At 43.8% G+C, this 16047-nt stretch overlaps 1 protein-coding gene across 1 annotated transcript in view; it reads right to left on the reverse strand.

Moving 5' to 3' along the window:
* LOC309360661 (mucin-16-like) overlaps nt 1-16047 on the reverse strand; it is a 55158-nt gene that overhangs the window by 32590 nt on the left and 6521 nt on the right. Inside the window, exons 10-30 of the mRNA XM_081895334.1 lie at nt 15835-16007; nt 15371-15397; nt 14672-14826; nt 14513-14580; nt 14208-14380; nt 13727-13753; nt 13286-13440; nt 13122-13189; nt 4503-4675; nt 3728-3754; nt 3385-3533; nt 3232-3299; nt 2933-3105; nt 2571-2597; nt 2232-2386; nt 2068-2135; nt 1762-1934; nt 986-1012; nt 643-791; nt 491-558; nt 192-364 (exon numbers count right to left, since the gene is read on the reverse strand). Coding sequence (XP_081751460.1) covers nt 192-364; nt 491-558; nt 643-791; nt 986-1012; nt 1762-1934; nt 2068-2135; nt 2232-2386; nt 2571-2597; nt 2933-3105; nt 3232-3299; nt 3385-3533; nt 3728-3754; nt 4503-4675; nt 13122-13189; nt 13286-13440; nt 13727-13753; nt 14208-14380; nt 14513-14580; nt 14672-14826; nt 15371-15397; nt 15835-16007 — 2276 coding nt within the window. The remainder of the gene's footprint in view (nt 1-191; nt 365-490; nt 559-642; nt 792-985; nt 1013-1761; nt 1935-2067; nt 2136-2231; nt 2387-2570; nt 2598-2932; nt 3106-3231; nt 3300-3384; nt 3534-3727; nt 3755-4502; nt 4676-13121; nt 13190-13285; nt 13441-13726; nt 13754-14207; nt 14381-14512; nt 14581-14671; nt 14827-15370; nt 15398-15834; nt 16008-16047) is intronic.

The following is a 16047-nucleotide window of genomic DNA, read 5'->3' on the forward strand; positions in this document are numbered from 1 at the left end:
CATTCTCCCCTCCCAAAGTTCCTTCTGCCTATGAAACATGAAATCCCTGTTTAGAGAGCTCTCAGTTCTGGAGTGAGAGGCCTCATCTCTCAGGAAATCATGGACACAACAAAAAAACTGTCTATTTCTGTACTATGACACAAACCCCACATAAGGCATGCACACAAGATGATTAGGAAACACCTGGTTACCATTCACATAGAGGCTGTATCTTTCCATGCTGTAGGGGACCATCTTGGTGAAACCGCTGGTCTGGTTGACGATCTCGTGGTACACCTTCACCCGGTCAAAGGCGGGCATGGTGGAGTCGTTGCGGTAAGTGCAGACGGCGTTCATTCCGGTTTCATCCCCATCACTCACAGGTCTGGGAGGAAAGAGAGAGAGGTTGAGTAGCATTATGAGCAGTTGGAACAGTTGGGTGAGAGGATCATTCGTGTCTGTTCAAGGGATGATCAGAGCTAAAGGGTTCCTGTATTTGGGGATGGCTGACCTGAGCTGAGTCACTTTGCATCCCACGTACGCCGGGCCAATGCTGCTGTTGCGGAGAATTCTTCCCAGCTGAAAAATGAAGGAGGCATTGAGTACATCAAACCAATAGGATCATGGCAAGCTATTTTCACAATGGGCAGGAATTGGACTTACCAGCGTGGTGAGAGCTTTCTCTGTAGCGTTGAAGGCCTTTGAATTGTGCGTCCCCATTTCTGGGTTATACCTGAGGTTGGTTACCGTCCAGTTGACGGTGAAGGGTTCAACTGCCAGGGCTGGGGTTGGTGTCGGGGCTGGTGGAGGAGCTACCACAGGAAATGAAATAAACGGATCAGGCAGAGGCTACTGGCTCACTGCATGGTGTGACTCACCAAAATAACAACCAATCAATTTAAATGTGTTTGGCCAACACTATTGCCTTCCTATAACTTCTTTCCTTGAGTTTGGTGAAAGGGCCATGAAGAGTTTTTAGAAGTTGGAACTTTTAAAGCAAACTTACTTGGTTCAACTGGGACTTCATGATAACCTGGGGGAAAAGAAGAAACACAGGTTTATAAATGAGGCAAAACAGTGGTGTTTCAGATGGAGATTCCCGGCAAAAGAATACCGCATTTTTTGCTCTATAAGACTCACTTTTTCCCTCCTAAAAAGTAAGGGGAAATGTGTGTGCGTCTTATGGAGCGAATGCAGGCTGCACAGCTATCCCAGAAGCCAGAACAGCAAGAGGGATTGCTGCTTTCACTGCGCAGCGATCCCTCTTGCTGTTCTGGCTTCTGAGATTCAAGATTATTTTTTTATTGTTTTCCTCCTCCAGAAACTAGATGCGTCTTGTGGTCTGGTGCGTCTTATAGAGCGAAAAAATACGGTAACTGGTTGCATCCAGAATTCCCTTGCGTGGTGTACTGCTCAGAGCGGGGTGGGTGGGTCTCCAATCTATCTCCCTCTCCACCAGCTCTGTGGGAATTGGGAACGCTTCTTAAACATGGGCTATGTGGTGCAGTAATAGGGGCAGCACCAGGAAGGCGGCATCCTTCTCAGTTGTTGATGGCCTCTTCGACAATCTATCTCTGCTGCCAATTCACCTTCCTTCAACTCATAGAGTTTGAAATCCCCCATTTGAAAGCATGTCATTCAGGAGATGGAGCCCTCATCTCTCTGAAAACATGAGACCTGATGAGGAGACGGGACCCTCAGGACACCTGCACTGTAACTACGACACAAACCACACAGAGAGTTAAGGGATGTACATTAAATCCTTAAGAAACACTTGGTTACCGTTGACGTAGAGGCTGTATCTTTCCATGCTGTAGGGAACCATCTTGGTGAAACCGCTGGTCTGGTTGACGATCTCGTGGTACACCTTCACTCTGTCAAAGGCGGGCGCGGTGGAGTCGTTGCGGTAAGTGCAGACGGCATCCATTCCGGTTTCATCCCCGTCTCTCACAGGTCTGGGAAAAGAAAGAGAGAATTTGGGATGCAGGACTGACCACAAAGATGGAAAACAGAGGAGGGATGAAGTCGCTCTTGCCAGAGTGAGAAAGGACCAGAGGATATATGTCTCCGCACTTGAGGAAGGCTTACCTGAACTGAGTCACTTCGCATCCCAGGTACGCCGGGCCAATGCTGCTCTTCCGAAGAATTCTTCCAAACTGAAGAAGGAAGGAAACATTGAATTGGTGAAATCATCAGGATCACCCACGACACATCCCATGCCAGTCTCACAAGTAGGTGGGGATCAGACTTACCAGCATGGTGAGCGCTTTCTCTGTAGCGTTGAAGGCCTTTGAGTTGGGAGTTCCCATTTCTGGCTTGTATCTGAGGTTGGTTACGGTACAGTTGAGGGTGAAGCGTTCAAGTGTTGGGACTGGGGTTGGGGTTTGTGTTGGCGTTGGCAGAGTGGCTGCAAGTGGAAGCATAGGAGGTACATTGTGTGATGGGATTGTGACACACAGTAAAGCAATCAACAAAAGCGTGTTAAAATTTATGCTCTTCCACTGAGGCATGGCCATTGCTGACACCCTCATTTTAGTCGTTCCCTTGAGTTTGTCATGAGCACAATTTATGGATAATGATATGGTACTTACTTGATGCAACAGGAACTTCTCTGTAACCTAGGACAAAGAAAGACATGCTGGTTTATGATTGGACCAAGACTATGGTGTTTCTGTTGTAGACACTTGAAAAGGGTCCAATCCAGACTTCCACTGAGTGTAATCCTCCTCAGGGGAGGCTCCCCCCTCTCCATTCTCCCCTCCCAAAGTTCCTTCTGCCTATGAAACATGAAATCCCCGTTTAGAGAGCTCTCAATTCTGGAGTGAGAGGCCTCATCTCTCAGGGAATAATGGACACAACAAAAAAACTGAGCTCAGAGGAGAGTCTATTTCTGTACTATGACACAAACAGAAATAAGGCATGCACACGAGATGATTAGGAAACACCTGGTTACCATTGACATAGAGGCTGTATCTTTCCATGTTGTAGGGAGCCATCTTGGTGAAACCGCTGGTCTGGTTGACGATCTCGTGGTACACCTTCACCCGGTCAAAGGCGGGCGTGGTGGAGTCATTTCGGTAAGTGCAGACGGCGTCCATTCCGGTTTCATCCCCATCACTCACCGGTCTGGGAGGAAAGAGAGAGAGAGGTTGAGCAGCATTATGAGCAGTTGGAACGATTGGGCGAGACAGGATCATTTGTGTCCAAGGGATGATCAGAGCTAAAGGGTTCCCGTATTTGGGGATGGCTCACCTGAGCTGAGTCACTTTGCATCCCACGTACGCTGGGCCAATGCTGCTGTTGCGGAGAATTCTTCCCAGCTGAAAAATGAAGGAGGCATTGAGTACATCAAATCGATAGAAGCGTGACAAGCCATTCTCACAAGTGGGCAGGAATTGGACTTACCAGCGTGGTGAGAGCTTTCTCTGTAGCGTTGAAGGCCTTTGAGTTGGGTGTCCCCATTTCTGCGTTATACCTGAGGTTGGTTACCGTCCAGTTGACGGTGAAGGGTTCAACTGCCAGGGCTGGGGTTGGTGTCAGGGCTGGTGGAGGGGCTACCACAGGAAATGAAATAAATGGATCAGGCAGAGGCTACCGGCTCATCGCATGGTGTGACTGACCAAAATAACAACCAATCAATTTAAATGTTTTTAGCCAACACTATTGCCTTCCTATAACTCCTTTCCTAGAGTTTGGTGAAAGGGCCGTGAAGAGTTTTTAGAAGTTGGAACTTTTAAAGCAAACTTACTTGGTTCAACTGGGACTTCATGATAACCTGGGGGAAAAGAAGAAACACAGGTTTATAAATGAGGCAAAACAGTGGTGTTTCAGATGGAGATTCCCGGCAAAAGAATACCGCATTTTTTGCTCTATAAGACTCACTTTTTCCCTCCTAAAAAGTAAGGGGAAATGTGTGTACATGTTATGGAGCGAATGCAGGCTGCACAGCTATCCCAGAAGTCAGAACAGCAAGAGGGATTGCTGCTTTCACGGCACAGTGATCCCTCTTGCTGTTCTGGCTTCTGAGATTCAAGATTATTTTTTTATTGTTTTCCTCCTCCAGAAACTAGGTGCGTCTTGTGGTCTGGTACGTCTTATAGAGCGAAAAGTACGGTAACTGGCTGCATCCAGAATTCCCTTGCGTGGTGTACTGCTCAGAGCGGGGTGGGTGGGTCTCCAATCTATTTCCCTCTCCACCAGCTCTGTGGGGATTGGGAACGCTTCTTAAACATGGGCTATGTGGTGCAGTAATAGGGGCAGCACCAGGAAGGCGGCATCCTTCTCAGTTGTTGATGGCCTCTTCGACAATCTATCTCTGCTGCCAATTCACCTTCCTTCAACTCATAGAGTTTGAAATCCCCCATTTGAAAGCATGTCATTCAGGAGATGGAGCCCTCATCTCTCTGAAAACATGAGACCTGATGAGGAGACGGGACCCACAGGACACCTGCACTGTAACTACGACACAAACCACACGGAGAGATAAGGGATGTACATTAAATCCTTAAGAAACACTTGGTTACCGTTGACGTAGAGGCTGTATCTTTCCATGCTGTAGGGGACCATCTTGGTGAAACCGCTGGTCTGGTTGACGATCTCATGGTACACCTTCACTCGGTCAAAGGCGGGCGCTGTGGAGTCGTTGCGGTAAGTGCAGACGGCGTCCATTCCGGTTTCATCCCCGTCTCTCACCGGTCTGGGAAAAGAAAGAGAGAATTTGGGATGCAGAACTGACCACAAAGATGGAAAACAGAGGAGGGAGGAAGTCACTCTTGCCAGAGTGAGAAAGGACCAGAGGATATATGTCTCTGCATTTGAGGAAGGCTTACCTGAACTGAGTCACTTCGCATCCCAGGTATGCCGGGCCAATGCTGCTCTTCCGAAGAATTCTTCCAAACTGAAGAAGGAAGGAAACATTGAATTGGTGAAATCATCAGGATCACCCACGACACATCCCATGCCAGTCTCACAAGTAGGTGGGGATCAGACTTACCAGCATGGTGAGCGCTTTCTCTGTAGCGTTGAAGGCCTTTGAGTTGGGAGTTCCCATTTCTGGCTTGTATCTGAGGTTGGTTACGGTACAGTTGAGGGTGAAGCGTTCAAGTGTTGGGACTGGGGTTGGGGTTTGTGTTGGCGTTGGCGTTGGCAGAGTGGCTGCAAGTGGAAGCAGAGGAGGTACATTGTGTGATGGGATTGTGACACACAGTAAAGCAATCAACAAAAGCGTGTTAAAATTTATGCTCTTCCACTGAGGCATGGCCATTGCTGACACCCTCATTTTAGTCGTTCCCTTGAGTTTGTCATGAGCACAATTTATGGATAATGATATGGTACTTACTTGATGCAACAGGAGCTTCATTATAACCTAGGACAAAGAAAGACATGCTGGTTTATGAATGGACCAAGACTATGGTGTTTCAGTTGTAGACACTTGAAAAGGGTCCAATCCAGACTTCCTCTTGACCACAATCCTCCTTAGGGGAGGCTCGCCCCTCTCCATTCCCCACTCCCAAAGTTCCTTCTGCCTATGAAACATAAAATCCCTGTTTAGAGAGCTCTCAGTTCTGGAGTGAGTGACTGCCTCATCTCTCAGGAAATCATGGACACAACAAGAAAACTGAGCTGTCTATTTCTGTACTATGACACAAACCCCACATAAGGCATGCACACGAGATGATTAGGAAACACCTGGTTACCATTGACATAGAGGCTGTATCTTTCCATGCTGTAGGGAACCATCTTGGTGAAACCGCTGGTCTGGTTGACGATCTCGTGGTACACCTTCACCCGGTCAAAGGCGGGCGTGGTGGAGTCGTTGCGGTAAGTGCAGACGGCGTTCATTCCGGTTTCATCCCCATCACTCACAGGTCTGGGAGGAAAGAGAGAGAGGTTGAGTAGAATTATGAGCAGTTGGAACGGTTGGGTGAGAGGATCATTTGTGCCTGTTCAAGGGATGATCAGAGCTAAAAGGTTCCCGTGTTTGAGGATGGCTGACCTGAGCTGAGTCACTTTGCATCCCACGTACGCTGGGCCAATGCTGCTGTTGCGGAGAATTCTTCCCAGCTGAAAAATGAAGGAGGCATTGAGTACAACAAACCAATAGTATCATGGCAAGCTATTTTCACAATGGGCAGGAATTGGACTTACCAGCGTGGTGAAAGCTTTCTCTGTAGCGTTGAAGGCCTTTGAATTGTGCGTCCCCATTTCTGCGTTATACCTGAGGTTGGTTACCGTCCAGTTGACGGTGAAGGGTTCAACTGCCAGGGCTGGGGTTGGTGTCGGGGCTGGTGGAGGAGCTACCACAGGAAATGAAATAAACGGATCAGGCAGAGGCTACCGGCTCACTGCTTGGTGTGACTGTCCAAAATAACAACCAATCAATTTATACGTGTTCACATTGATGCTCTTCCATTGACAAACGGCCAACACTATTGCCTTCCTATAACTCCTTCCCTTGAGTTTGGTGAAAGGGCCACGAAGGGCTTTAAGATGTAGGATTTTTAAAAGTAAACTTACTTGATTCAGCTGGGACCTCATGATAACCTAGGACAAAGGAAGACAGGCTGGTTTGTGATTGGACCAAGACAGTGGTATTTCAGTTGTAGACACTTGAAAAAGGTTCAGTTCAGACTTCCACTGAGTATAATCTTCCTCAGGGGAGGCTCCCCCCTCTCCATGCCCCACTCCCAAATTTCCTTCTGCCTATGAAACATGACATCCTCAGTTTGGGATTGAGGAGCCTCATCTCTCAGGAAATCATGGACACAACAAGAAAATGAGCTCAGAGGACAGTCTATTCTATTCCATTACACAAACCACAGACAGTTAATCTACGCACATGAAGTGACTAAGAATCTCTTGGCTACCGGACGTCCGGTCGGCGCCAGCGTTTAATGGCGGTCCTTGCTTCGAGCTCCGAAGCAGGACTGCTCCGCGAGTTCGGGTCTGACCCGCTACGGCGAGCGGGGGACCCCTAAAAACACAGGCGCAGAAGCCTGTGAACAAGGAGACTCGGTGGGCACCTTTGGCGCCCCCCGGTACTGCGAAAGAGCCTTTTTAAAGGCTCCGGAGCGGCATCGGGTGTGAGCGCGGTGCTGAGAGTCGCTACCCAGCCCGTGGAGTGAAGCCGCGTCGCCATGAACGAAAAGCGCCGATTCCTTCCTGAAACAGAAAATTGACTGCAACACCCGTGAGTAAGATTGAGGGATTGAACGGGACATTAAATTTTGAAATTTGGCTGAAAACGGGAAAGGCATAAACTAAGGAAGTCTGCCTCCCCGAACTGCATGATAAACAAAGCAACAAAAGAGTAAGCTGCATTTGAAAGAAAAAATATATTTTCAAGCTGTCAAACCTGACATCGGACTTAGACCCCCCCCCCAATAGGCAGGAGAAGGGGGGAAGAAAATTGGACATTGTTAACCTGCGTGAAAATAATCGGAGAAAAAAAGATCTTTCACTGCCAAATCCCCTAGGTCGGGCTGCCTGAGCAAGGCACCGGGAAAGTGAACTGTCAGTTTAGACTGGATACAAAGTGGGGTTTTGTCTGAAACAAAGTCACTGGACTTTAATGGAATTATTTTGCTGAACTTTTGGTTACATTGAAAAAAGTGTGGATTTACAGTCTGGACTCTTGAACTTTTTGTTCATTGCTCTATGTTTCCTTGCTTCTTTGTCTCTCTTTTCCATTTGGATACAATTGAATGCTCCCTCTAGAGGGTTTAAAGAGAAACTGTTACATTGAAAAAGAAACAGTGGGATTTTCCACTTGTAAGTTTTTCCTGTGAGAACGACCTTGAGGACATGAGTGGCCCAGCAGAAGAGATAGCAACTAGATCTAAAGTAAAGCAAGCACAAAGGAAAAGGGGCTCAATATCAGGCACAATACCAGCTGCACAGGAAAAGGCAACAACAGCATCTATGGATTCTATGACACAGGCACTGCTTAAAATAAACCAATCTTTGGAAGCACTGACAAAGTTGTCCACAGAAAACTCCAAAAAATTGACAGAATTGACAGCAAGACTGGACTTGAATACTGCAAGTGTAACATCTAATACAGACTCTATTAATAAATTAATTCAAGAAAGTTCTGAAACACGAAAGATTGCTGAAAGTGCAAAAAATACTGCAGAGGAGACAAGGGAAAAGTTTGTGCCGATTATAAAAAAAGTGAATGAACATGATGCAACCTTGTCCTTACTGGAACTACAGAGGAAGGAGAAAAACTTGAAATTAAGACTGGTTTCTGAAAGTGAGGGGGACAGCCTTGTGGAATTCCTTACAGAGAACTTTGCGGAATTCTGGCAAGAGGAATGGGGGGATGAAGATGAGTTTGAATAACAACAGCTTTTCGGCTGGGCAGGAGGCAGGGTAAGAAACCAAGGGATTGTCTAATTACATTGAGATCTAAGGAAGAAAGAGATAAGATATTGAACCTGCACTATCAAAAGGCACTGGTGATTCAGAATTGTCAAATACAGATTTTTAAAGACATCCCTAAATATATCTTGGAGGTGAGAACCTTCTATAAAGATTTGATCGACCTGCTGAAGAAAAATACCATACCTTTTAGGTGGGAGTTCCCACAAGGATTATCTTTTAATTTCAAAGGAAGGAAGATTAAAATAAGAACAATTCAAGACAAAGAACAGTTTCTGGAGAGATACTCAGAAGACCTGCAGAAAGGAACTGTAGAGGAGAAAGAACCAACTGACATTGCAAATCTATCATTTGGACTCTTACCACCACCATCGGAGGAAGAACAAAAGCTTGGAGCAGTCGGAGGAACAGGTACCTAATAACAAAATGTCTCTGCAACTTCTTAGTTGGAATTGTAACGGTTTGAACCTTCCCCGAAAAAGACGTCAAGTTTTTCATATCTTGAAGAGAGAACAATTAGACCTAATATGTTTGCAAGAAACTCATATTGCCAGGATACACAGGAAATTGTTGATAAACAAGAGACTTGGACAGGAATTTATATCATCAGACAAAGTTAAGAAAAGAGGTGTGGTGATCTATGCAAAAGAAAAATTGGTTCCAAAAATGATATTTAAAGATGAACAAGGAAGATACCTGGCAATTGAAATACAAATTCAAGGAGAAAAAATTTTGATAGTTGGAGTTTATGCGCCAAATGAAGGGAAGGCCGAATTTTTTAAGAAGTTGCATGAGACTCTAATGGACTTTTTAGACTATAAAATCGTAATGATGGGAGATATGAATGGAGTTGTCTCCACAAACATGGACAAAGCACAGAGACAAGTGATTTCTAAGGAAGGGAGACTACCAAAGACTTTTTTTGAAATGACTGAAACTATGGACTTGATTGACATTTGGAGAACAAGGAACCCTCTTGAGAGAGAGGGAACTTTTTTTCTCTGAAGCAAAAATGACATGGACAAGAATTGACCAAATTTGGGTTACTAGTAGCTTGGCGCCAAGAATAAAAAAAGTAGAAATCTGCCAAAAAACTTGCTCCGACCATAACGCAGTAAAGATGGAGATGAAATTAACAACAACTGGATCCTTTAGATGGAGAATGAATGACACCCTATTCAGAGATGAAGAGATTTATAAGAAGGCCCAAAAAACACTGAAAGATTACTTTGAGATAAATTTGAGAACAGAAGTGGAGAAAAGAACAATCTGGGACGCTAGCAAGGCCGTGATGCGAGGTTTCCTAATTCAACAGAACTCTATAAAGAGGAAAAAACAAAATGAGAGGAAAGAGAAAATTTTAGAAAAAAATGAAAGAAGGAGAAAAGAAATTGAGGTCTAAACCAAAGTCTCATGAGATTCTGAGAGAAATAAAGTATTATCAGATGCAATATATGGAACTGGTGAATCAAGAAATAGAATGGAAAATAAAGCAAATGAGACAAAAGACATTTGAATCAGCAGATAAATGTGGGAAACTTCTGTCATGGCAATTGAAAAAGAGGCAGAAATTGAACACAGTGACAAGTCTAGAAATGGATGGAAAGATTATCCACAAACCTAACGAGATAAGTAATTGTTTCCAAAGTTTCTTTAAGAAATTGTATGCACAAGGGCCAGTTAACGAACAAGAAATAGAAGAATTTATTAAAAAATATGGACTGCCAAAAATCTCAGAACAAAGTAAAATGATCCTGAATGAGAAAATAACAGAACAAGAAATAGAGGGTGCCATTCAGAACATGCAACTGGGAAAATCACCAGGACCAGATGGTTTGACTGCTAGATATTACAAAGCGCTGAAGGAATGGCTAATACAACCACTGAAGGAAGTCTGTAATGAAATTTTGGAGGGGAAAAAGGCACCTGAATCGTGGAAAGAGGCCTTTATCTCACTTATACCGAAAACAGAGACTGAAAAGAACCAGCTCAGAAACTACCGCCCTATATCTCTACTTAATGTGGATTATAAAATTTTTGCAGACATTTTGGCAAAAAGACTGAAGAGAGTGTTGTTAGGGGAGATTCATAAGGACCAAACTGGCTTTCTCCCAGGGAGACATATGTCAGACAATGTGAGGAACATTATAGACATTTTGGAGTTGTTAGAAGTGGACATTAATAGGAAGGCTGTTTTAATTTTTGTGGATGCGGAGAAAGCCTTTGATAATATTTGCTGGAGCTTTATGAAGAAGAATCTCCAAGGGATGGGGGTAGGCCAAGGTTTTGAAAACGGTATAGGTGCAATATATTCTAAACAAAAAGCAAAGTTAATTGTAAACAATGTGGTAACGGAAGAAATACCTATAGAAAAAGGTACACGACAGGGATGCCCAATATCCCCCTTGCTTTTTATATCAGTCCTGGAGGTTTTGTTAAACATGATTAGAAGGGACCAGTTGGTTAAAGGAATTCAGGTCGGAGTCAGACATTACAAGCTAAGGGCATTTGCAGATGACCTAGTATTAACTTTGCAACAGCCAGACACTAGTACTAAAAGAGTATTAGAACTAATTGAGATATTTGGTCAAGTAGCAGGATTTAAATTGAACAAACAGAAAACGAAAGTGCTGGGAAAAAAATTAACAATGGAAGAAAGAGAGAGATTTCAGAGTGAAACAGGTTTGGAAATAACGAAAAAAGTGAAATACCTGGGGGTGAACTTAACATCTAAGAATGTGAACTTATTTAAGGACAATTATGAAAAGTGTTGGACAGAAGTAAAGAAAGATATAGAAATATGGTCTAGGTTGAGACTTTCCTTGTTAGGCCGAATTGCTGTTATTAAGATGAATGTATTGCCTAGAATGTTATTTTTATTTCAGACGTTACAGATTTTGGACAAGATGGACTGTTTCAAGAAGTGGCAGAAAGACATATCTAAATTTGTCTGGCAGGGCAAGAAGCCCAGAATAAAATTTAAGATTTTAACTGATGCAAAAGATAGAGGGGGCTTTGCCCTGCCGGACTTAAGACTCTATTATGAATCAGCAGCTTTTTGCTGGTTGAAACATTGGCTACTTCTTGAAAACACAGACATTTTGGATTTGGAAGGGTATGATAATAACTTCGGTTGGCATGCATATTTATGGTACGACAAGGCAAAGGTGTATAAAGGTTTTAAAAACCATATTGTCAGGAAAGCATTATACAATGTTTGGATTCGATATAAAGATTTGCTGGAAAGTAAAACTCCCAGGTGGTTGTCACCAATGGAAGCTAAGGCGGTGAAAAAACTTAATATGGACTCTAAATGGCCAAAATATTGTGAAATTCTAGAACAAGATGGTGAAAAGGTTAAACTTCAGAGTTATGAGAAATTAAAGTCCAAAGTCCGAGATTGGCTACATTACCGTCAGATAAATGAGACATTTAAGCAGGACAGGAAAATAGGATTTCAGAAGGAGAGGTCAAAATTAGAAACAGAATTGTTAGAACCTAATACTAAGAATTTGTCAAGAATGTATAACTTGCTGTTGAAATGGAATACACAGGATGAAATGGTGAAATCAGCTATGATTAAATGGGCACAAGATATCGGTCATGACATTATGTTTGCTGACTGGGAACAGTTATGGACCACTGGTGTTAAATTCACGGCATGTAATGCCTTAAAAGAAAACATAATGAAAATGATCTATAGGTGGTACATGACCCCAGTCAAGCTTGCAAAAATATACCACTTGCCCAATAACAAATGTTGGAAATGTAATGAGACTGAAGGTACCTTTTATCACCTTTGGTGGACCTGCCCGAAGATTAAAGCCTATTGGGAAATGATCTATAATGAAATTAAGAAAGTCCTTAAGTGGACTTTTCCTAAGAAACCTGAGGCTTTTCTCCTGGGCATGGCTGGCCAATTGGTGTTAAAGAAGGACATTTTTTATGTACGCTACCACAGCAGCAAGAATTCTTCTGGCAAAGTATTGGAAGATGCAAGAACTACCTACTCTGGAAGAATGGCAGACAAAGGTGATGGACTTTATGGGACTGGCAGAGATGACCGGCAGAATCCGCGACCAGGGGAAGGAGACGGTGGAAGAGGATTGGAGGAAATTTAAAATATATCTTAAAAATTGTTGTAAAATTGAGGAGTGTTAAGATGTCAAGGGGTAAGAAGCAGAGAATTACAGCTGTAACTAACAAATTAATGGAAAGTTAATGAAAGGGAACTAAATAGATAAATTGACTAAAGGGTTGCTAAAGAATTGCAAAATAAGGATGCAGCGAAAGGGAGGTATGGGGAAGTCGGGAGAAAGAAGGTGCATGAAAATAAGATTATGAAATTATACATGTTTAAATGTTTTGTATGTTTTTGTTTTGTGTTTTGTTTGTTTTTTATTATGTGTTTGAAAAATGAATAAAAATTATTTATAAAAAAAAAAGAATCTCTTGGCTACCGTTGACATAGAGGCTGTATCTTTCCACCTCATAGGGCCTCATCTTGCTGAAGTTGTCCGTCTGGTTGACGATCTCGTGGTACACCTTCACCCGGTCAAAGGCGGGCGTGGTGGAGTCATTGCGGTATGTGCAGACGGCGTCCATTCCGGTTTCCTCCCCATTGCTCACCGGTCTGGGAGGAGAGAGAAAGAATTTCAGGACAGACCAAAAAGGTGGACAACAGAGGAGGGATGAAGTCACTGTTGCCGGAGTGAGTAATGTCCAGAGGATACATGTTTCCACATTTGAGGAAGGCTTACCTGAGCTGAGTCACTTCGCATCCCAGGTACGCCGGGCCAATGCTGCTGTTGCGGAGAATTCTTCCAAACTGAAGAAGAAAAGAAACACTTAATTGGTGAAATCAACAGGCTCGCTCACACTTCATTGCATGCCATTCTCAAAAGTGGCTCAGAATCAGACTCACCAGCATGGTGAGCACTTTCTCTGTAGCATTGAAGGCCTTTGAGTTGGGAGTTCCCATTTCTGGCTTGTATCTGAGGTTGGTTATGGTACAATTGATGGTGAAGTGTTCCTGTGTTGGGGTTGGGGTTGGCATTTGTGTTGGCATTGGCAAAGTAGCTGGAACAGGAGGAGAAGGATATGTACTAGGGTCAAGAGATTTATAGCATTATACAATTATTATACCCTATGCATTAAAGGGTGCTCATATTGACACGCGGTTCACTGATGTATTACCAAAGGTTTTAATATCATGAGTCTCATCCCTGACTATGTTGTAAGAGACTCTACTTAAAAATACTTAGGTGGTACTTATTTGCTTCAAGAGGGGCTTCATTGTAACCTAGAAAAGGTCAAGATACACTGGGAGTGTGTTGTGTTAAAATTTCAATGTGGTTCTACTTACTTGTTTCAGGAGGGTCTTCATGATAACCTACAGAAAAGTAAGAGACGGTCATTTGAGAAGCTCTCAATATATTGATGTTTAAAATGAGGAGGGTTTTTTTCTGGTGCAGGAGAATTGTTATGTCCTCCTGTGTGCAGAAGATGCACTAAGCAGAGGCAGTGAGAAGCATCTCACACATATTATGACACAATCATGTCCATCACATGACAATCACCTCAATCAGCTTTGGACACTTTCATGACATGGGGAGGCCTCCTGGGCAGAGGACAAAAACCTCATAGCATCATCCCTGCACCCAGATTGGCACAGCAACTCAAGCAGGAACAAAATTACTTGAAAATACCCCAGCATTTAGTTTGCAAGAAAGGGTCTGAATATCTCTGCAAACATTGACTCAGATGAAGGCTGGGCTTGGGGGTACTGCACAAAACACACACAGAGAGACAATCGATGTACATCAAGGGCTCCACAACTTGTTTACCATTGACGTAGAGGCTGTATCTTTCCACCTCATAGGGCCTCATCTTGCTGAAGTTGTCCGTCTGGTTGACGATCTCGTGGTACACCTTCACTCGGTCAAAGGCGGGGCTGGTGGAGTCATTGCGGTAAGTGCAGATGGCGTCCATTCCAGTTTCATCCCCGTTCTTCACTGGTCTGGGAGGACAAAGAGAGAGGGAAATCATTCAGGATGCAGAATGGTCCACAAGGGAAGAAAGGATGGAGTCCCACTTGCCAAGGTGTGGCATGAGCAGCACAGAAATGTTCTCCCATTGGAGGAAGACGTACCTGAGCTGAGTCACTCTGCACCCCAGATACGCAGGGCCAATGCTGCTGTTGCTGAGGAATCTGCCAAGCTGAGAGAGGAATGAGACACGATGTCAAAACAAGAGCCTGGTCTACCCCTCCTCACAAGCCGTTCTCACAAGCAGTCGCTATCAGACTTACCACTGCAATGAGTGCTCTTTCCGTTGCGTTGAACACTGTAGAATTGGGTTGTCCCATCTCTTCCCTGTACTTGAGGTTGGTGACGGTGAAATTGATGGTGAATTGTTCAACCGCTGGAATTGGGGTTGTTGTTTGGGCAGGTGTGGGCAGAGTGGCTAGAAGAGACATAGGTATTTCATAAATTTCCATTCCACCCTTCCCAAGGGGGAAGCAGAATAGTTAAAACAAGAGGAAATCAAATGAAGGAATTCCCAGAATACAATAATTAAAATGCAAGACATCAAACTCCCAGACTCCCGGGACTCAAACAATATATGTTTCCTCCTTAAGAGATTGAAATACTTTTAATTTCAACAAGAAGTTGATGGAATCGTGTGACTGAAAATTGAGGAAAAGAAAACGAAACAAAGCAATATTCAGAATGCAAGAATTAAAACAAAGGTCATGAAACTCCATATTCTCAAACTATATATCCCCTTCTTAACAGATTCAAATATTTTGAATGTCAACCAGAAGTCGATCACATGGCAAGATTTGGAAATCTAATCAAACAAACAAACCAACAAACCAAAGGGTGCTCATGTTGCTATCCTTCCCCTGGTGCATTTTCCAAATCACCCGCCCCCATCCCATCACTCTTTTCTCTGTTTTTGTCAGATTGGGGTGTTGTTTTCAGAATTTAAATTTGGTTCTACTTACTCGTTTCAGGAGGGGTTTCATGATAACCTATGGAAATGCAAGAGACGTTAATTCAGGAAATTGCATAATGTAATACCACAAACAGGCTTTTCAAATACAATAGTAACTGGTTGGGATTTCTCACTATTTTGGACGGTGCACTGTCTGTACACAGGAATGAACAGCCTTCACCTCTATGAGAAAATCATCTCACTGTCAAGGGAGCCTCAGACCCTCACACAACATCTGGTGAAAACCTCCATAGTCATATCTCTGCATCATGATTAGCCCCGTTCTACCCAAACAACACACAGTATCATATTCATCCAAGTCCACAGCATTCTGTCCTAGAAATTTTGCTTCTGGAGAAGGCTGGGCTGGGGGAACTGCTGTGTTGCTTCTAGTAACATTCATGGACACACACACACATCCACACACATCCAGATAATTGATGCACATCCAAAGCTTAAAAACTACTCAGCTACCATTGACGTAGAGGCTGTATCTTTCCAGATAGTATTGTCCCATCTCGGTGAAACCATTGGTCTGGTTGACGATCTCGTGGTACACCTTCACCCGGTCAAAGGCGGGCGTGGTGGAGTCGTTGCGGTAAGTGCAGACGGCGTCCATTCCGGTTTCATCCCCATCTCTCACCGGTCTGGAAGGAGAGGGAAATCAGGATTCAGGATTGACCACAG

The sequence above is a fragment of the Podarcis melisellensis genome, assembly GCF_964234715.1.
Source record: "Podarcis melisellensis genome assembly, chromosome: 18".
NCBI lineage: Eukaryota > Metazoa > Chordata > Lepidosauria > Squamata > Lacertidae > Podarcis > Podarcis melisellensis.